Source organism: Bubalus kerabau, chromosome 18, assembly GCF_029407905.1.
Source record: "Bubalus kerabau isolate K-KA32 ecotype Philippines breed swamp buffalo chromosome 18, PCC_UOA_SB_1v2, whole genome shotgun sequence".
NCBI classification, from domain to species: Eukaryota; Metazoa; Chordata; class Mammalia; order Artiodactyla; family Bovidae; genus Bubalus; species Bubalus kerabau.
This window is the reverse complement of record NC_073641.1, coordinates 64,779,944-64,801,088: the sequence shown is the minus strand read 5'-3', so window position 1 is coordinate 64,801,088 and position 21,145 is coordinate 64,779,944. Positions and strand designations below refer to the sequence as shown.

Below are 21,145 nucleotides of genomic sequence, written 5' to 3'. Positions count from 1 at the left end.
TCAAACTACCGCACAATTGCACTCATCTCACACGCTAGTAAAGTAATGCTCAAAATTCTCCAAGCCAGGCTTCAGCAATACGTGAACCGTGAACTTCCAGATGTTCAAGCTGGTTTTAGAAAAGGCAGAGGAACCAGAGATCAAATTGCCAACATCTGCTGGATCATGGAAAAAGCAAGAGAGTTCCAGAAAAATATCTATTTCTGCTTTATTGACTATGCCAAAGCTTTTGACTGTGTGGGTCACAATAAACTGTAGAAAATTCTGAAAGAGATGGGAATACCAGACCACCTGATCTGCCTCTTGAGAAATCAGTATGCAGGTCAGGAAGCAACAGTTAGAACTGGACATGGAACAAGAGACTGGTTCCAAATAGGAAAAGGAGTACATCAAGGCTGTATATTGTCACCCTGCTTATTTAACTTCTATGCAGAGTATGTCATGAGAAACGCTGGGCTGGAAGAAGCACAAGCTGGAATCAAGATTGCCGGGAGAAATATCAGTAACCTCAGATATGCAGATGACACCACCCTTATGGCAGAAAGTGAAAAGGAACTCAAAAGCCTCTTGATGAAAGTGAAAGTGGAGAGTGAAAAAGTTGGCTTAAAGCTCAACATTCAGAAAACGAAGATCATGGCATCTGGTCCCATCACTTCATGGGAAATAGATGGGGAAACATTGGAAACAGTGTCAGACTTTATTTTGGGGGGCTCCAAAGTCACTGCAGATGGTGACTGCAGCCATGAAATTAAAAGACGCTAACTCCTTGGAAGGTAAGTTATGACCAACCTAGATAGCATATTCAAAAGCAGAGACATTACTTTGCCAACAAAGGTCCGTCTAGTCAAGGCTATGGTTTTTCCAGTGGTCACATATGGATGTCAGAGTTGGATTGTGAAGAAAGTTGAGCGCCGAAGAATTGATGCTTTTAAACTGTGGAGTTGGAGAAGACTCTTGAGAGTCCCTTGGACTGCAAGGAGATCCAACCAGTCCATTCTGAAGGAGATCAGCCCTGGGATTTCTTTGGAAGGAATGATGGTAAAGCTGAAACTCCAGTACTTTGGCCACCTCATACGAAGAGTTGACTCATTCGAAAAGACTGATGCTGGGAGGAATTGGGGGCAGGAGGAGAAGGGGACAACAGAGGATGAGATGGCTGGATGGCATCACTGACTCGATGGACTTGAGTCTCAGTGAACTCCCGGAGTTGGTGATGGACAGGGAAGCCTGGCGTGCTGCGATTCATGGGGTCGCAAAGAGTAGGACACGACTGAGCGACTAAACTGAACTGAATTTTGTAGCAACATAGTAATATGTTCAGTAGTAATTTCATGCTTTTGTTAAGTAGCTTGAGTTTTTGTAGTTATACATTCAAATTTCATTTAAACATGTAACAAAAGGTGAATTGTTTAAGGTATGTATTTGTTCTGTTAGGCGTCAGGTCAAAGAAAAACAAACTTCATATGATTTGTTTGGCTAGAAGTTAGGGAGACTCTCTAACTCAGTGGCCTTTGATCTCCCACTAGATAATGAAGACTGTGATCGTGGCAGTGCTGCTGGCTGGGGTGGTCCCCCTTCTTCTGGGGCTTCTGTTTGAGCTGGTTATTGTTGCTCCCCTGAGGGTGCCTTTGGATCAGACTCCTCTTTTTTATCCATGGCAGGTAAGTGCATGTCTTTTGCTCATATTTCCTTTTGTATTTGGAATCAGAAAAATTCTCAGTTGTTTAAAGTGATTTTAAGCAGCTTGTTTAGAAAGACTCCTTAATTTCTTCTATTGTAGGAGCTCTTTAAAATTGATCAGATGATGCATTGTACCTTTTGAAATACGCAGGTCATGTAAAGTAAATACCTTACTTTATTGGTTAAAATGTCACTATAGGCTTCACTAAAAATGCAGGCTAATGTGTTGGTCTTTTCAGTTTTAGTTAGGTTGATGACTTGCTCCTTTTAGTTTTGAGCCTTGAAGCGATAACCTACATTTTTGAATAATTACACATTTTCCCCCACAAGAGTCACAGGCTTATTAAAAAGAACATTCTGAGGGTAACTGTGCAGGTCATAGCAAAGGCCTCAAAATACACTTGGAAAAAGAGATTTAACTTTTCTGTCATACTTAGAGCCTGAAGTTAACATCATAGACCTCAAATTTTTAAGAGAGATTAGGGAAAGAGTAGATCTTGACTTCAGTCATTCAAAGCCTTTTCAGCTTTGTTTTAAAAATAAACTTTCCAGAGATGAAAATTTTGTCTACTTTCCTGATGAAGAACCTCCGTAAACTTCATTTAACAGCAGATACTTACTCGAGTGCTTTAATGTGTGCCCAGACCCTGTGCAGCATACCTCAGACGGGAGTGAGGCTAACACGAGGACTCCCGGGACCTTGCAGGCTGGTGGGAAAGACAGGTAGACAGTGCTGTGGTGGGGCACGCGTGAGGAGCACAGCATTAGGGGGCGAGGTCCTCACCCAGCTGGGGGGGTTTCACGTACGGTTTTCTGTAGAGACGACGTCCAGGACAACATAGTAGAGTGCAGAGGAGTGGGTGAGAAAAGAAGTGTATTCCAGGAAGGAATGAGTGGGCAGGCCTTGAAGTGAGACTGCACACATAGGGGACACTCTCATCTGGTGTGCTCGTAGGTGACAACCTGAGTGAAAGTGAGCAAAAAAGGGAAATTGTTATGTGTATGTGATGCCTTCCTGTAGGAGCTGAATTGCAGTGTAGTGTAATAGCATCAGGGATTGAAGGAAAACTGTTTTTCACAGAATAATAGCAGCTATGAAAAATAGAGGAATTAAGGGAATTAGGAAAATCATTATTTTGCAGTAATTAAAATAATTGATTCCTTGGATTGTCAGTGGATACTGAACCCATCAAGTGAAAGTTGATGGGTCGGTCTTTGGTTACTGTGGTGCAGTAACAAGTTACCTGACAGCCCCGGCTGACTGGCTTAAAACAATCATTTACTTTGTCCACAGAGTCTGTGGGTCAGAAGTTACGCCAGGGCGTAATCTGCTCATATCTGATTCACGTTCTCTGGGGTCTCATGTAGGAGACTCAGGGCTGAGTGTGATTTGACAGCTTTAGCTGACATCATTTGGAGATGTCATCACTCATGTGCAGGCTGGCGCTGGTTGTTGCCCCTCATTTGGGCTCTTGGCTGGAGCTGCTAGACGTATTTGAGCTTTTTTATAGCTTGGTGGCTCAAGGTACTGGGACTTATTCCATTGCACTTCAGGGAAATGAGTGTCCCAGCCAACAAGGCAGAGGCTACATCAGCTTTCATGCCTCCTCTCGCAAGTCCTGCACATCGCTTTTCACTGCCTCCTACTGGGTACGAGCAAGTCACAGGTTGGCTCAGATCTATGGGAAGTGGGCATAGACCCCCTACCACTCCATGGGAGAAGAATTTGCAGTCATGTTTTAAGGCCACTACAATGCAGAAGTGGTTGTTTGCATGGTGACAAAGTGTCACCTTTCAGATTACTTGATACCCGAAAGGGAAACAGCTTCATAGAGGAGGGGTCAGCAGACACTACCTTGACCCACGTGATCATTGCAGATGTGGCCAACAGATGCTCTGTGCCTCCTGAGGTTGTGTGGTATGCTGCACTAAAAACATCAGAACAGCCCGAGTCCAGGAGCTGTGCCTCCTGTTGGATATGAACAGTTGACGAAACATCAGCATTATACTGCCACTCTGTGACCGTGATGGATCACAACAAAATTAAGGCCGTAATTAAGGCCGTAAAACAAAATAATCACGTCTGAATGCAGGCAAAGCATGAGCATTGTCCAGACCACACAAATGACCAAACATGCCAATGCCTGGCTGCTCCTTTGTTTCCAGCTGCAGTTTTATTAGCCTCAGTCTGTCCCGTCTTCTGGATAAGATTTACTAAAATATCAAATTATAGATTACCAGGACTTTTCTAATGGGCTTCCCTGGTGGCTCAGACAGTAAATCATCTGTCTGCAATGCAGGAGATCTGGGTTTGATCCCTGGGTTGGGAAGATCCCCTGGAGGAGGGCACAGCAACCCACTCCAGTATTCTTGCTTGTAGAACCCCATGGACAGAGGAGCGTGGTGGGCTACTTTTCTAAATAGCATCTGGAATAGAGCAAAGCCCTGCTTCCTTAAATTCTCCTCAGATCACTTCACACAGGCCAGAGAACTATAATAAGCCTTTGCTAACACTCGTACTCAGGGCTCTGAGTCCTCCCCACTGTCTGTTCTGCCTCACCGCGTTGAGTAGTGATGCAGCTTGTTTGCCTGTACATGTGTTCTTGGTGGTCTTGACGGTGTCCAACATCCTGACCTTGGCGGAGTAGTTGAAATTACTGTTTCAAGAATGCTTGTATGTTGTGACCCATCAGTTTCACTTTTCAGAAACCCTGCAAAGAAATATTTCCATGTGTGCAGGAGACGTGAACAGGGTTGCCCTGCTAGCATGTGGTTTTTATGATGTCAGAAAACTTAGAAGCAAGCCAGATGTCCATCAGTAGAAAATGACTAAATAAAATCCGATATATCTTTGCTTTTGAGTTCAGCGCAGCAGTTAAAAAGAAATCACGCTGTGTGTTTGATTTTTTGCTTTTGTTTTGCTGTGTGTTTTAATACAGCTTGCTCTCAGATACATTTTCGAGTATAGGATAGATACAAGTTGCCAACAGCATGATATCCTTACTATTCTGGATAAAATCCCAGGTTTGAAGGAACAACCTGTGTTTTGTTCATCCCTGACTCTAACCTGTTCTGTGGGAGTTTGGGCTCTTCTGGAATTCTAGCACAGTAGGTAGTGTGGTGTGTTTTGTTTTGTGGGAAAGAACTGCAAAGCAGAGGATTTGAAAGAGCTGGAACCTCAGTGTTCTGTGTTCCTCCCCAGGTGAACATTAACTTCACTTGGGTGCCTTCTAGACTCCCAAAGGCCATGAGAGAGCTGAGCTGATGGGTTGAAGCTTCTCTGCCTGGAGCCTGGAAGGATAGAGAAAAAGCAGAGAGGCTTTCTCCATGTTCTCATTGGCAGGCTGTTGGCTTGCTACCGTAGAGGTCTAATGAGCTAAAAGATCCTTTTGCAGCCCCGTAGGCTATTCTCAGTCTGAGCCTCTGAGCCACATTGAGCCTGCAGAGAAAAGTAACAACTGTTGTATGTAAGGAGGGGCCCAGCAGCCATAGAAAGAAAAGGCCCAGTGACAGGGAACTGCTTGCAGAGCTGTGAGCATCCAAATAGAAGATAAAAACACAGGCGGTTAGGATATGTATGAATGCAACACACAGCAGCACCCATAAAACACAGTGAAATTGTCGTGGTGTTTTATAGCATGGATTTGAAACAAATTCAGTAAATGAATTTAAAATGTGACCAGTCACCATTAAGGCTCAGACTGGAGATCTGGAAGACCAATGCCCAGTGCACAACTGAAGAGCAGGTGATTGAGGGGAGAAGAGGTGGAGGATACAGCCAGGAGACTTAATGACACTCATAAAAAGGGTTCTACAGTGCGAAAGGCCACATTGAAACAGAAATAGACGTTCTTAAATGAATGGAAGAAAAGAACTAATCTGTAGGTTGAAGGAGCTTATCAGGTTTGGTGAAATGGAAATTGATGAGGAAAACACATATTTGGGTACATCTTGGTAAAATTTCTGAATTAAATCACAAGCTCCAAAAAGAACCATACTGGCAATGGACTTTGTACCACTGAAACCGTAGAAGGTAGAAAGGTATTTAGAGACCACTAAGATAAAAGGGACAAAAACTATGCTTCCTGTACCCAGACAAAATGTCATTCAGTCATTCATCTGTCAGGATAGAGTGGTGTTTGAGGTTATGCTAAGAATTCAGTGCATGCCTCAGCCTCCCACCCCATTTTGAAGATGTTTTGGAAAACCAGCCAACCAAACTGGAAAATCAGAACAGAACAGTATGAGCAAAATCCATGTAAAACAGGTACTACGTATTTCCTGTGGGACATAACATGTATAGAAATTGGTTGGTGCCTAGGGAAACCAGTGTAGAAGATACTTAGCAGATGTTAGCTGTGGTTACTGCTGCAGGGTGGTCACAGAGGACTCCAGCCGTCCCTGGAAAGGTTTCAGTTTTATGTAAGAATAGATTTAAATATTATGTGATACTTTAAAAAAATACACAGATATTTTAAGATAAACAGAGAACAGATTATGAAGGACTTTGTGTGCCATGTTTAGGGCTGTAAGCAGGGAAGGCTCTTCAGATGATCTGATTTGCACTTTTAAGAGATCCCTTGGGTGGTGGGAGTGGCAGTCACTTTGGCTGCCTGGTGGAGAGTGGGGGTGGGCAGGAGGCCCCCGTGAGGAACCCCGTGTGACAGTGGGGGTCCTAGTAACAGTTCAGCAGAAGTGCCAGTGCACCAGCTCAAAATGCTTTGAGCCCTCGGGATGGCTTCTTTAGGTCAGACAGGGCTTCCCTGTCCAAACCAATAGAACAGCCTAAGAATGGTGTGATGAAATAAAAGCAGGGCACTGGTTTATTTATTTGCTTGTTGATATCTCCACTAAAGTAAATACGTTTCTTAGTTCTCTTGGGAAAATAATGCAGATTTTTTGGGGGGAGGGGCGTAGATAATAAGAATGAGTTTTGGTAGAAGCGTTGAACTTTCCTGAGTTTTCTTCCAGTGTATTTATTACTCTTATATAAAATTGTTACTGATCCAACAGAACTTGTGTTTTAAAGTAAATAATGTAAGAAAATTGTATAGCCTCTGTGTTAGGTTTATTGCTAAAAACAAAACCTGTTAAATGATTTTTATTCCCAGGACTGGGCACTTGGAGTGCTGCATGCCAAAATCATTGCAGCTATAACATTGATGGGTCCTCAGTGGTGGCTGAAAACTGTAATTGAGCAGGTAAGCAAGTTTGACTCATGGGACCTTTATTTTCCATGTTCCCACAACTCTTAAAGTTTTCTACATTTTCCTTAATGAGGATATAAATTTTTTTTTTTTTTAGGAGAAAGGCATTTTTTACTCTTACCATCAACTATTCTTAAAACTTCCCTTACCTGAAGTTAACTGGTAGCTTAAAGTACCTAGAAGCCTGAGCAAAAGTAAAGGCAGAATTTAGCACGTGTGCTTTTCTTTGTTTTTTAGAGCAGGGATTCAGGTTTGTAAATCTGTAGTAGAGAAAAGAGGTCATTGTGTAAGGCAATAAAGAAAAAGGCAGGAAAAGAACAGATTTTTAAAATAGAGCTATTCTAGCTCTATGTAGCACCTAAGATAGTTTTATATTATGGAACTGTCAGATAATTTGGTCATTGTGGTGATAACCTTGAAAGAGATAGGTTGTGCTTCTGTACTTTGAGAATAAGGCTAGGAAGTAGGATAATTCATTTTAGGGAGATTTCTTCCAAAATAACCAATGTAGTAAATTTTGGTACTTCTTTTAAGTTTGGTTTCCTAGAGGATGGACTTAGAAACAACCTACTTGTCTTTAGGGCAGCACTTAATAAGGTGTTACAGTTTCGTAGCACTAAAGGTACACCTCCTTTTGATGTATAGGAAATAGTTCTCAGTCCAGTAAGCACAAAAAACTAGTCCAAGAATTCCTGTACCTGGAGATTTGTGGGACCGGGAAGAGATATTGTATGTGTTTGCATGTGTCTCTCAAGAGAGGGCTGATTCTGAAGTGAAATGGATTGTGGGGTACGTGGCAGCATATCCATTCACTGTAGGGGTACAGACCAGTTCACTTCAGAGGTTCTAGGTGAGACCCTGACCCTCTTGGAGAATAAACATTGTTGATCTTTATGACATTTTTCTCTCTGATGCATTCTTTCTCATACATGTGTCTAAGTCTTTTAAATGATTGAGAAACAAGGAGCTGCTTTGCTGCATTAATTTAAATGCATTTGGGTTAAAAGGACTTTGAGGGGGTCAGAGGAGCTTGTGTGTCATTCACACTCTGATGCTCTGGCGCGTGTCCGAGGGATCCAGGGCCTGGAGTGAGCTCACCTCACTGTGTGATTGAGCGCCAGGAGAGGCTGAAGCATTGGGGAACACAGTGCTCTTCAGTTTGGTTCCCTTCTGCACACCGTGTTTGTTTTCCATTATTCCCAGGATCTCCCCACTGCCATCCATTCTTCCCTCTGCAGTACTACTCAGTAGAACTTTCTGGATAAAATGATGGAAATAGTTTAGAAATTCTTGAATTAAAAAAAAATTTCACTGTAGCATTCTTTCATACTGAATTGTTATATAAAATACCTTTTGATTTGTTCAAATTTGATTTATAACTAGATTTTTAGAAACATGCTTCCTATTTGTAATGTTTTCTTATATTCAGATAAAATGAATGTAATCTTGAGTAGTTACACAGCTTACTCTCACACAATTTATACATAAAGTTAATTCAAGTTATGTGGTCCTCAACTAATGTTACGGATGCCACCTGGTGGTGTATAGCACAAAGCTAGTATAGCTATTATTCTCGATTAGATCTTACTACTTCATCTCTTAGCAGAGTTAACTGCAAAGTTTTAGGAAGTAAATGCATGTCTTTTAAAAATTTGTGGACACCACACCTATGTTGTGTTCCAGAATTTGCCTTGACTTCTGAAAAAAAAAAGAGCCACCTTGAATCCGTTTGGGCTGGTAGATCCCGCCCCATGGCTTGACGGCAGTAGAGATCGCCCTTTAGCCTGGAGGAATTTGTCTTGAATATTGGCTCTCACCCTCCCCCTGTGTTTCAGGTTTACGCAAATGGCATCCGGAACATTGACCTTCAGTACATCGTTCGGAAACTGGCAGCGCCAGTGATCTCTGTGCTCTTGCTTTCCCTGTGTGTACCTTACGTCATCGCGTCCGGCATCGTTCCTTTACTCGGTGGGTTTATCCACATCAGTACATTCTTGTCCCTTCCAATATGAGGTTACCTGGCTCCAAACGCTTTATTGTAAATATAAATCCAGCTAAAACAATGATTTCCAAAGACTATTTTTTTTAGATTTCACTAGTCAGGGCAAGATAAGGATAATAAAACTCTCTGTCACAGTTTTTTTCTCTAGGCAGGTAAGAAAGTGTTGACATGTAAAAAAATCTTCTTTAGCATAAAAGAAAAACCAAAGAGGAGATGCTCGTTTGTGACACTTTAACATGTAGACAGCTGAACAAGCCTCACATGACCTTAAAGCACATGTTCAATAATATAGACAGTTTTCCCCTCCAGATATTTTTCTTCTACTGAGTTCCCTCTCTCAGTTACCTCCATGATCATCCAACAAATAGCATGAATCAGAGATCTTGAAGGTCTTACATGTCACCTGAGGCTCTGCTCTTCTGACTCAGCTGGCTTCTGAGTGCTGCTGATCTGACCCCAGGAACCTGTTCTCTCATCTGTGAGCCCTTGCCTGCCTCCTTGAGACAGAGATCGGATCTCACCGCAACCTCAGCTGTCTTGTCTCTGGGTTTCCCTGCTCAGAACCCGCTACCACTAACTCATTCTCCACACTGCAGCCACGATGACCTTTCAGAAGAACAAGTCTTAACTGTTCAAGACTTCCTGGTGAACATGCTTTCTTTGGTTGCTCTGTGGCCTTCAGAGCACAGTCTAGCTCCTGGGGCAGTTCACGGGGCTCCTTCTCTGGCTAGGGCGGGCCCCAGGCACTCTTGGCCTCACTCTGGGTCGTACAGGATGAGTTTCAGTTAAGCTCCCCTTCCCTCTTCTTAGGGAAGGGATGTATTTTCATTTCACTGTCTTTCTATATACACTGTATATATACTTAAGAATTCTCCTTTTTTTTTTTTTGTTTTACAGGTGTTACTGCGGAAATGCAAAATTTGGTCCATCGGCGGATTTATCCATTTTTGCTGATGGTTGTGGTGTTGATGGGAATCTTGTCCTTCCAGGTCCGCCAGTTTAAGCGCCTTTATGAACATATTAAAAATGACAAGTAAGTCCAGACTTTATTGGTTTATCTGCCCTTGTTAAAATGTTGTGTATCTTAACTATTGTGTCTGATGTGATAAATCACAGGAGGGAAAAGTGCTCAGATTCTGGATGTATTTTGAGGTAGAATGAACAGGATTTGCTAACAGGTTGGGTGTAGAAAGTAAAAAAGAGAGTTATTAAGTACTTGGCTTGGATCAAGCAACCAAAAATACAGAATTATTGACAGAGATGAAAAAGACTGAAACTCGTTTGGGGGGGTAGATTTTTTTAATGTCCATTTGAAGTACTTTTCAGTCTGTTTTCAGATGTCTTGGTCTGGCAGTATATTAAGTAGTTTTAGATAAAAAATAAGAAACCTAAAGAGAAAAAAAAAGAAACCTACACTAGGAGCTAGCAGTTGTGCCTAAGCCCTTCCTGTAGCCACAGGCCAGTGGGTTACTCTGCCTGTGGCTGAGAGAAGAGGTTGAGGTTACGTTCAAGTGTTGTGCCTCACTCTCTTTTGAGGAAACACTGCTACCTGCCCTTGACGAAAACCCCTTCTGGGGTAACAGCCCTTTGACCCTCCGTCTCCTACTGGAAGGCGGAATCCTCTTCTGCTTTAACGGTGTCTCACAGAGGAAGTGCGTCTATCATTCTCCGTCCTCGTCTGCCCAGGAGAGTCCCAGTTTACACGTGCCGCCTTCATGTCTTTGTTAGCAGCCGCCGGGCCCCCCCCACAACCAACTCCTATTTAGTCATGAGAGCCAGCTTTGGACAACAGAGTATTTGGTTACCTTGTTACTCTGAGGACTCTTACTTAAGAGTAACTTTTTAAAGAGTGAAATCTAGAGTGTTCAGGGCTTCTCCAAATCACTTACTGATGATGTAAACACTAGACCTCTTAGGGAGTCAGAGTGTAAGTTCTGTCAACCATGAAAGAATGGGGAGGGGCTTGTCACGATTTCAGCATGATTCAGTGCTGAAAGTCAGGTTGTCTCACCTCCCCTGTCGGCAGTGCAGTAATACTGCAGTAACACACGGGAGACACGCCCTCGGGAGCTGCCCGCAGCCCAGCGCACTCTGTTTTCTTTCCCCTCCATCTCTCTGTGCAGGCACCACGGAGGCCACATCCTGTTCACAGTGTATATCTCTCAGGGCTTGATCCCTGGGAAGCGCCGAGCGTGCCTGTGTGGGGGGGGGGGGGCGAGGGTACCAGGACTGCCTGTGGGCTCAGAGGCTTCTTTTTCTGCCCCTACTTTTTGGGTCCTGGGCATGTTTACTTTGCTTTTCTCTCTGTGCTTGGTATCTTGATATGGTTTGAACTTCAGGTGTGTGTCAGGTAGTGCCCTATGGATTATGTCAGGTATTACTAGGTTGGCACTGTCTAAAACATTTACAAAATCCTCACAGTTTGAAAAAACACTGTTTGGTTGGGGAACAGTGGGATAAAGAATGGTTACCTTCAGAAAGAAGATCAGGACGACAAAAAGAAAGGGCTTAAACAGTGAGCTCATGACAAAGAAGCTGTAGGATTAGTGGAATGTTTTTAATAAGCTCCTTGGCATAAACTGCCAGAGCACCTTGTGCGGCATATGTGTTGGCAGAAGAGTGATAGATGAAGGTCAGGGTGGAGAAAATCATGGTGAAAAAGAAAAGCTGCTGAGTGCTGAGTCCTCAGCACATGCCAGGCCTCCGTTCCTCGGGCTTTTGTGTGCTTGCTGTTGGCTGCAGCAGTGCCCAGCACCCTGTCACCAGCTGGCTTCCCTCTCCCATGCTCACACCATCGTGTCAAATCCTGCTGGACACTTCTGGATCTCTGTTGCTGACTCCAAGTGGGTGCACTTGTTCCCGACCCCTGGCCCAGCTTGTTGCCATCAGCTTTGCACCCATTCTTCTCATGGGGTCAGCCTCCAGGAGAGGCGCGTTCCTGCTCCTCCTCCCCAGCTCCTGCAGTTTTTACGGGGACGCCGTCCCTGGTACAGGACTCCAGCCTCGTCACTCCAACCGCAGGAACTTCCATTTCCATCTCTGCAGCCCTGCTCCATCTGGCGTCACCTCCCTTACACCACATCGCACAGGTTACGGACAGTTAGTCTTCTTTCTTGGACCATAAACTCCTACCTTCTGTCAAGTCCTTTGCACACACACTTCTCCGTTGGACCTCCTTGAAAACTTTGCCTTTTGATTTCTCCTTTTCTTCAGAGCTAGAGCTCTTCAGAGTTTGACTCTCCTCCCTACCCAGCTTCCCGGTGGTATTTCCAGTCCATTTCTTCAGATCTGTCCACTTACCTGTTTTGTAAAATATGATCTGTATGCTCTGTAAGACATAAATCCCCTGAGTAAGTTTACTTGACCTTACCTACCTCTGGCCTCCAGGGCTCAGTTTCTGAGGGCCCCTGGCCTGTGGACCAGAGCGTATTCTCCATCGCGCACAGCATCTGAGGCCACTGACCTGTGAGTCTCTGTCTCCCATAAGCCACATGGCTTGCTATGAAATGCCTGCTTTTGTGCTCATGGTCATTCTAGACCCCCCATTCTACCTCCCTAAGTATTGAAGGGTTCTAATAGGGAGTGAAGTGATCTGATTTACATTTTAAAAAATGTATCACTGGCTACCCCGAGGAAGGATGTTTAGTAAGGAAGATGACAGAAGAGAGTAACCAACCTGTTTTTACAACCCAGGTACCTTGTGGGCCAGCGCCTCGTGAACTATGAACGGAAATCCGGCAAACAAGGCACATCACCACCACCTCCACAGTCGTCCCAAGAATAAAGTGGTTGTCTCCACTACCTTGGCCTTCCCCTTGCCTTCACGTGTCCTTTTTTGTGGACTTCTCTCTCTGGAGATTTCCCCGGTGATCTCTCAGCGTTGTTTTTAAGTTAGGTGTCTTTGACTTGTGTGCTCAGCACTCAGCGAGCAGCAGCGAGACCCTGCTGCCCTTGCATCTTCTGACATCACTGCTGTCTGAGGTCTGTACATGTGTAAATAGAAGTTCCTGGATACCCTAGAGCCCTGGATTAAACAGAATGTGCATTGTACATCTTTAAACAAAATGTATATTAATTTATTAAATCTAGTTGTCACTTTATTTTGGACCTGCTGTGATCTTGACAGGAAATGTGCCACAGAGCTGTAGTGCAGAGGCAGACTTTTTAATGACGTCTTTTGGAGCACAATGTCCTGGTGTTCCTGGCAGTTCTTTTTAAGTGAACTGTGCGTTCTGTGTGTCTTGGCTGTTCAGACCTTACCAAGAACGTAAAAGGAAACAAGTAGAAATCAACAGTGGAGTGTCTGTGGTAAGAAAACATGAACTTGTGCTTCACTGTCAGTCGTTTTTGGAAGTTATTTTGTATAACACCAAAGCTGTTGTACATTTTCTACTGCCTGATTTTTTTTCATATGTCTGTGTTTGTAATATTGTATAGTATCTTGTGCTAGGTGAGGAAATTATTTTTAATTTTGATAATTTAATATTCCTAGTGATCAGCATCGGGAGTTGGGGTTTTGTGCTTGTTAGGGGCATGTCTACACTTAAGAGGAAAAACAAAAGTCCAAAAGTTTTTCCTCAGGTCCCCCAATTCCGCTTTCCCACACACAGCTGTCCTTTTGGCAGCAGTGGCCAGGAGTCAGTAAAGATCATAAATCTTAAGAAAATAACATCACCAGTGATCCTACATCTTCCTGGAATAAGGACATACTGAATGTCTGTCCAGTGTAGCCAGGGTTTGTGGTCTTAGGTTGACAGCATTAGATTGTGGGCTTAGATTAGAGGAGACTGGCTGGAGCCCCAGGTCCCACTGGCGAGCACGTCCCTGGGTGAGGATTAGGGCCAGTGCTTTTCTCCAAAGTTTCTGAAGCTTTTTGTTTACAGAATAAAACTGTCAGTAAAACCAGCTTGATTTTATTTGACCAGGAGGAAGCTGGCCATGCTGGCCTTTTAACATAGGAGTGCAGAGTGTATTTTATTGGAAGCGTGCTGTAAAATCTCAGAAGGCAGAGCACTTAGAGACTTGGTTTTCCCGTATAACCAAAGCTTCAAGTGACAGGTGGAGAGAGAGAGAATGGTCGGGCCCGTGATCCCAGTGTTTGATGGTGATGGTATATTGTAAGGGGAGTGTTTGTTTTATGAATGATAACTTAGGTTCTCAGAGAAAATGATCAGCAAAGGTCTTAAGAAACCATAAAAGAGTTCCCATATAGTATTAAAACCTATAGGCTTAAATCCAAGGATTTTTAAAGTATGAGAGTCAGCCAAACATAAGCTACCAAAATCAAAAGCACCAGGTTCTGATTGTTTCATATTTCAGCCATTTTTCCTGAAGTTGTAAGTGAAAACTTTAAAACATCAGTATCAAAAAAAGAAAAAGCTTGACATAGGACTCAGTGTTACAGTTTCCACACTTTGTAGTGGCCCTTTCTCATGTTTGAAATAAGGTCTTTGCTAGCCCTACCTTCACTTAGAAATTTAGTCCTACTGTAAAAATGAGGAGCATTTTTTTAAACATAATGCCACTTGTTATGGTATATGTCTATATAAATTGTTCTCTTTGGGGAAAAAATATGATCAAATTGGGCATATAACTTTGATTATGTTAATTTTGTTTCTTTTTAAATTTTTCAGAGAATTTGTAGATCTTGATACAAAGTTATTGGAACACACTTATCTGTTTTGCCAGAAAGAAATCTAGACAGATACCACAATAGATAAAAATTGTTACTCTACAAAATTTTAAATGAATCTTATCAGATATTTTGTACAAAAAAAAAAAAAAAAAGGAAAAAAAGAATGGCCAAAAAGTTACCCTTCATCTCACTGGCAGATCCCTTTGTCTTCTCTTATTTAAGGTCTCCCCTGGGTTTCATTTGTGCTTGGTCCTGTTGTTTTCAGTGAGGTGAATACTTTCATGAAGAAAGCATTTGCTGGCATACTATTTACTTGGGTAGCATCAAGATTTTATTATTAACTAATAGTATTATAAATGTTTAAACTTCTAGTTCAGAAAGTGCTAGTATTGCTACCCTTCTTCATGTAGAATTTTTTTTTAAAAAATAGTCTAGTTCTGCATCATTTTACATTGGGCTAAAACTGTCTTCAAGGAAGTTCATTAGGAAAGACCTTTTTGCTTTACTTTTCCTGTTTATAAATTGAAGACAAATCAACATTTGGGGTTAGTTTTACATGACCAGTTATCAAATGGTCACAGTAGGAAGTGTTCAGTTGTTCATTATTAGCAAATGATGTTTGATTTTTAAACTACTATTAAGTACTAATAGTTGAGATGAAAGCTGAAGAAAAAAATGCCAATGTGAAGTTTGTGTATAGCTAGCCTTAAAAAAGCTCCATGTTTTTAGGTGATTTTTTTTTCCTGTTAGTTCTCTGGAAAAACAGTGGAGATTGGACATCTCAATTCCAGATGTAAATGAAAAGTAATTTTTATTTCAACATTTAATATAACTGTTATTACTGTGGATTCTTGTCTTGTGTTTTTTCTTTCCCTTATTCAAGTACTAGAGAATAACTTTTTCTCAGATGATTTGCTCCTAGATGGTATGTCCTTTCTGTATTGGCAAAATGCTATTAAACTGTAATTCTTGAATTTAGGATGAATTAATGACTTTTTAAAACACACACACCCTTGCTCACTCATTTACTTACTCTGAAGAATGTTGCACCAGTGTAAGAACATTGGCATTTTTAAAATGTTCAAGTGAGCTACTTATTCTCATTTTCAGGACTGAATATTTTAAGCTCTCTTACTGTGATAAATTTTTTATATTGTAAAATTAAATGATTATGTTTAAAGTACTCCTTAAGAATGTTACCTGTTCAGTCGCCTTCAAGAAGAAAACAAATGTCTTAGCACAGAAGTACTAGGAGAAGCCTGACTTGTGAAGATTCTCGAACTTCGTTGTGTCGTCTTCATGAACGTGCCCTGCAGTCAGATATTTTTCCTTTCAGTCCATTACTGCCCTCTGTCATTTTTTTAAAAATAGCCATCATGAGTAAATAAGGGCTTCTTTCAGATGATCCCCAACAATATCTTGGGCATTTAATGCAACATGAAGATAGGATACATCTGTTTTCATTCCCATCTGTTTTGTATGAGTGCTTCATTTTGTAGTCATGAAATTAGTACCTTAAATGAAATGTAATGACCATAGGGCCTAGAAATGACTGTTGTAGAAGCTCAATAAATAGAACATTTATGTAGTTGGGATGTCAGTTTTCTACTAAACACAGATACACAGACCAACTTTATGTGTACATAAAGTGCTCCCTTTTTTAATGTGGTCCTTTGTTGCCTTCTGAGTTGAGAGAACAAAATTGAATAAAAATGTTAGTTGTAGTCTAGCTTTTTGGTTCGTTTATTTTTGCTTTGTGGCATGGTTGCTTCAGAATTACAGAAATGTGCATTATTATTTGGCAGAGGCAGATAATCCAGACCGTTAAAAATATAATAATTATGGAAGAGAAAACTCAAATTACATATGATTATAGCCCCTCCATTCTGTCTTAAGGGTGAGTCTAAAAGTACAGTTGCAGAAGGTACACCCTCCCTCCCTCCTTGCCTCTCCCTCCACTGTGATTACAGACCATCCTCACCAGGAATAGTGAAGCCCAGCTCCGAGCCTTCATTGCAAGGTCCCAGCATGAAGCTTCCCCAGGTGGGCTCTTAGTGGAGATCTGGATGGAATGAAGCCAGTCAAGTCCACCCCACATACTGATCATGTGTATTGGAGAAAAAGGAAAGGACCGCAGTGAGGGTTACTAAAGTGCCCTTTGTGACAAAATTCCTTTTTTCCTAGGTTCAGTTTTGTTTTATTTTTTTCTATGATTTTTTTTTAAAAAAATCAAGTGTATCTATTTTATATGCAGTAGTGGTAGGTGAAATGCTGTTTGACCCACAGGGTATGTATAAGCTGTGAAGTTGAAATTTCACAGCAGAGGATGTTGTGCGCTGAATCTCAGTAAGTGGTCATCAGTTCCCTCCCCTCCACTGTGCGACTTGCAGCCACTCTTGTTGAAACGGAACCCACATCACAAGTGCCATAAGGGTCTGCGGAGGTAACACTCACCCCACCGCCACCCTCATTTACTGTGGTGTCTGTCTTGTTTCCAGCACTGTCCTTAGTACCATAGCAGAATGAAGTATGGGATCTACCTTCAAGGAGCCCAGTTAGAATGGAAAAGAACAGGAAAAAATGAGCAAAAGGTTCTATTACAGGTATGAGTAAAACGCCAGGAGGAACACAGAGCAAGGACGCACCTGGGGAAGTCTGTGACGAGTTGACTACATCATTACTGTCGCGTGAACATAGCACCCCTGCTCCCACACACCCACAACTCCTCTACAGCCTCGTGCGGTCGGCTTCTGCGCAGACCCACGCGGCACCACAACTGTCCGTATGTCAGCACCTAGTAACCCATTGTGCATTGTTTAAGCAGCATCTTTTTGAAATTTCTTCCTTTACATATATATGTAACAGGGCCCCAGCCTTTCTGCTCTTCCATGTTTGTTCTGTAACTTTAGGACAAGATGCTTCATACCTGGGAGCCCCATTCATTCACTCATTGGTTCTTTGCTTAAAATGATCAGTCCCTTCTTCTAGCTGCACAAATCCAATGTGTGATGGAACATGAGTCCAGAAACAGACCTACACACGTGGTCTGGTTTTTGACGAAGGTGCAACAGTGAACAGATGGTGCTAGAGTAATTGGACATCCAGATACAAGATTAAAAATTGATCCATGTCTCAACATTTGCAAAAAGTAACTTACAGTGATTACAGTCCTAAATGTAAAACGCTAAACTGTAACTTTTAGAAGACAAAGGGGAAACTTCAGCCTTTGGTTACAACCCCAAAAGCACAATCCCTGGAAGAAAAATTTGATGAATTGGGCTTTATCCGCTCTTTGAAATACACTGTTTAGAGGACAAGAAGACAAGTCATGGAGTGGCAGAAAATATTTGCAAAACATTTCTGATGAAGTGCATTTGGAGTAAAGTCTCTCAACTCAGCAGTAAAATCTATTTGCGTATTTTAAAAATGGGCAAAATTAATACTTAACTAGAGAGTCTATATCAGTACTCTTGCCTGGAAAATCCCATGGATGGAGGAGCCTGGTAGGTTGCAGTCCATGAGGTCGCTAAGAGTCAGACACGACTGAGCAACTTCACTTTCACTTTTCACTTTCATGCATTGGAGAAGGAAATGGCAACTCACTCCAGTGTTCTTGCCTGAAGAATCCCAGGGACGGGGGAGCCTGGTAGGCTTCTGCCTGTGGGGTCACACACAGTCAGACACGACTGAAGCGACTTGGCAGCAGCAGAGAGGCTACATAGATGACAAGTCAGCACATGAGAAGATGTTCAACAGAATTAGCCATTAGTAAAGTGTATGATTAGATAGTATCACGGACTCAATGGACATGAGCAAACCCTGGGAGATAGTGGAGGACAGGGAAGCCTGGCATGCTGCAATCCGTGGGGTCTGCAAAAAGTCAGACATAACTGAGCTACTCAACAACAACAGTGCAAATTAAAGCCACAGTGAGACACCACTACATACCTAACCTATTACTAAAAAACACCATCCCACATCCTGATGAGGTGGAGGAACTGGAACTCATACTCTGCTGGAGGGAATGTAAAATGGTACAACCACGTTGGAAAATAGCTGCGCAGTTCTTAAAACATATACTTAACACTCCTAGTTATTTGCCAAAAGATAAAGTCCGTATGAAGAGTTCTACATGAATGTTCATAGTAGCTTTATTTGTAATAACCCAAAGCTGGCAACAACCCACATGCCCATCAATAGGTAAGTGGATAAATGATTATTCATATAATGAATATTGCTCAGCAACAAAAAGCAATTCACTATCGGTGTATACAGCAGATACACCTCAAAATGCTTATGTTGAGTGAAAGACAAAAAATGTATGCTTTCATTTATATAGAATTCTAGAAAATGTAGCCTACAGAAATCTGTAAGTAGATCAGTGGGAGTGGGGTTTGGCAAGGAAGGATTTGAGGGGTTTCAAAGGTGCATGAAAAATGGGGCAGGGAGGAAGCGAGTGTGTGGTGGATGTTTGCTGTCTTGAAGGAGTTCTGGTTTGGCATGTCAGGATTTAACAAGTGGTGCAGTTTGCTGCATGTTAGTTACAGTTCTGCTTTAAAGATTAGTATGTTCATACATGCTCGCCAGTGGACCATTTCATACATTCTCTTTCTTTAAAGCACCTCCTCCTCCTTCCAGACTTTTGGCTGATGTTTTTTCCTCTTTCAGCTAGAAGACAGACGCAATCAGAAGAGAACTTCTCACAGGCTCACACCCTCACCCCCACCCGTTGTGTTTACCGAGCCCCAGGCAGCCTCCCCTTCTCCAGGTCAGACCACAGGACCTTTGCACTTGCTGTTGGCCATACATTAATATCCAAGCTTTCCCCAACCTCATTTCTACACTAAAATGTCTGTTTTAGGGAGTCGCATCTAAAATTGTAGCTACTGGAGCACTCCTGTCTCCAGTTTTTTTCTCTTTCATCTTTAGTAATATTGTACAGGTTACTTATCTCATTTGTACTTGCCATGTTTTTCCTCACTTGAATATAAGCTCCAGAGATTAAAAAAAAAACCCAAAACTATTTGGGGATTACTACACAGCTTCCCTGGTGGCTCAGATGGTAGAGAATCTGCCTATAATGCAGTAGATTAGTCCCAGATTAATCAATCCCTGGGTTGGGAAGATCCCCTGGAGAAGGGAATGGCTACCCACTCCAGTATTCTTGCCTGAAGAATCCCGTGGACAGAGGAGCCTGGTGGGGTACAGTCCATGGGGACACAACTGAGCGACTTTCATTTTACTTTTTTTTTTTTTTACTGTATTTCAGGACTGGGCCATATTGGGCATCTAGTGAATATTGTTAAGTAAATGAATGGATCAGAATCAAAATAATGTATATATGGTTAAAATAAAACCTGAAAACCATCCTCCAGAGGCAAGCACTTGTCGGTAGTTTGGTGTTTGTTCCAGACTCTGTGTAAGCATGTGTCCATAGGTACTTTTATCAACACCTGTGTCAGGTGGCATGAGCCCTGGGCAGCTCTGTGGCGTGCTTCTTTCACTTCATATTACTGAACATCTTTTTATCTCAGTACATTAGTAGCTGTCCCATTGAAAAATTTATAGCTGTATTGTATTCCATTGTGTGAATAAGATTATGATTTAAGTTTTCTGAGTTAACTCATTTTATTACATGCTACAGTAAACATTTTTGTCCATATTACTTTATTAGTATTTCTGTAGGATAAATTCCTAGAAGACTGCTAATCATCAAACATATTTAAAGTGCCACATTGCCCCATTAACACTTCGCTCTCTCAGTGTATGAAATTCCTTGTTTTCCCATAACCTTAAATAGTGCCTATTTTCAGTTTTGCAAGTGCTCTGAATTTCGAATCGTGTGTCTTCACTTGTCAGATAGGCTTCATTTTAAGTTGCCCAGTCGAGGAGTTGTGTTTGGGGCCTGATGCCTCTAGGGAAGGAAGGAGGGCTTGTCGGTGGCCCCTCCTGGATATAGTTCAGTCTATTGATTTAGCAGTTCTTCATCTTCGTGCCCGGAGAAGGCAATGGCACCCCACTCCAGTACTCTTGCCTGGAAAATCCCATGGACGGAGGAGCCTGGTAGGCTTCCGTCTATGGGGTCACACAGAGTCGGACACGACTGAAGCGACTTAGCAGCAGCAGCACCAGCAGCTTCGTGCCTGGAGGCGGGAAAGGAGAGGTCGGTCTCAGGCCTGTTTTTTCTAGTGTGGGTGTTAAGGGCACCTTGCAGCAGCCAGCCAGGAGACCCGGAAACTAGGCTTCACACCTTGTATGCCACCCTAGTCAGCATCCACCAGAATGGAACAGTTTCTCCTACCCTGGGACCCCAAAGCTATAGTATCGGGAAAAAAAAAAAAGTAACTTATTTTCGCCCAGACCCAATTCGATCGGCTCAACCCCACCATCTTACTTAGGAAAACAAGTTAAAATCTTTCGGCTGGAAACTGCCACTCTCTAAAGTGACTTTTAAACCGTTATCTGTAGAATGAGTTTACCGAGGGTGCCGACTGGGTCCGGGCCACCGGGAACAGCGCGTGCGAAGGCGTGGAGGTCAGACACGTGCTGGACAAACGGCCAGGGACGCGTGTCCCGGGGCGCAGGGGCCAGGTTCCCGCTCGGGCCGCGGGAACATGTCAG

General features: G+C 42.5%; 1 protein-coding gene across 2 annotated transcripts in view; it reads left to right on the top strand.

Annotated features, from left to right (window-relative positions):
• The window catches only part of MARCHF6 (membrane associated ring-CH-type finger 6), an 81,375-nt gene extending 65,122 nt beyond the window's left edge, over positions 1–16,253 (top strand). For both annotated transcript variants that reach the window (XM_055555046.1, XM_055555045.1), the window contains 5 exons: positions 1,527–1,661; positions 6,792–6,881; positions 8,723–8,855; positions 9,787–9,922; positions 12,583–16,253. In XM_055555046.1, the coding sequence (XP_055411021.1) occupies positions 1,527–1,661; positions 6,792–6,881; positions 8,723–8,855; positions 9,787–9,922; positions 12,583–12,673 (585 nt within the window). In that variant the 3' untranslated portion in view covers positions 12,674–16,253. The remainder of the gene's footprint in view (positions 1–1,526; positions 1,662–6,791; positions 6,882–8,722; positions 8,856–9,786; positions 9,923–12,582) is intronic.
• Positions 16,254–21,145: the final 4,892 nt, after the last annotated feature.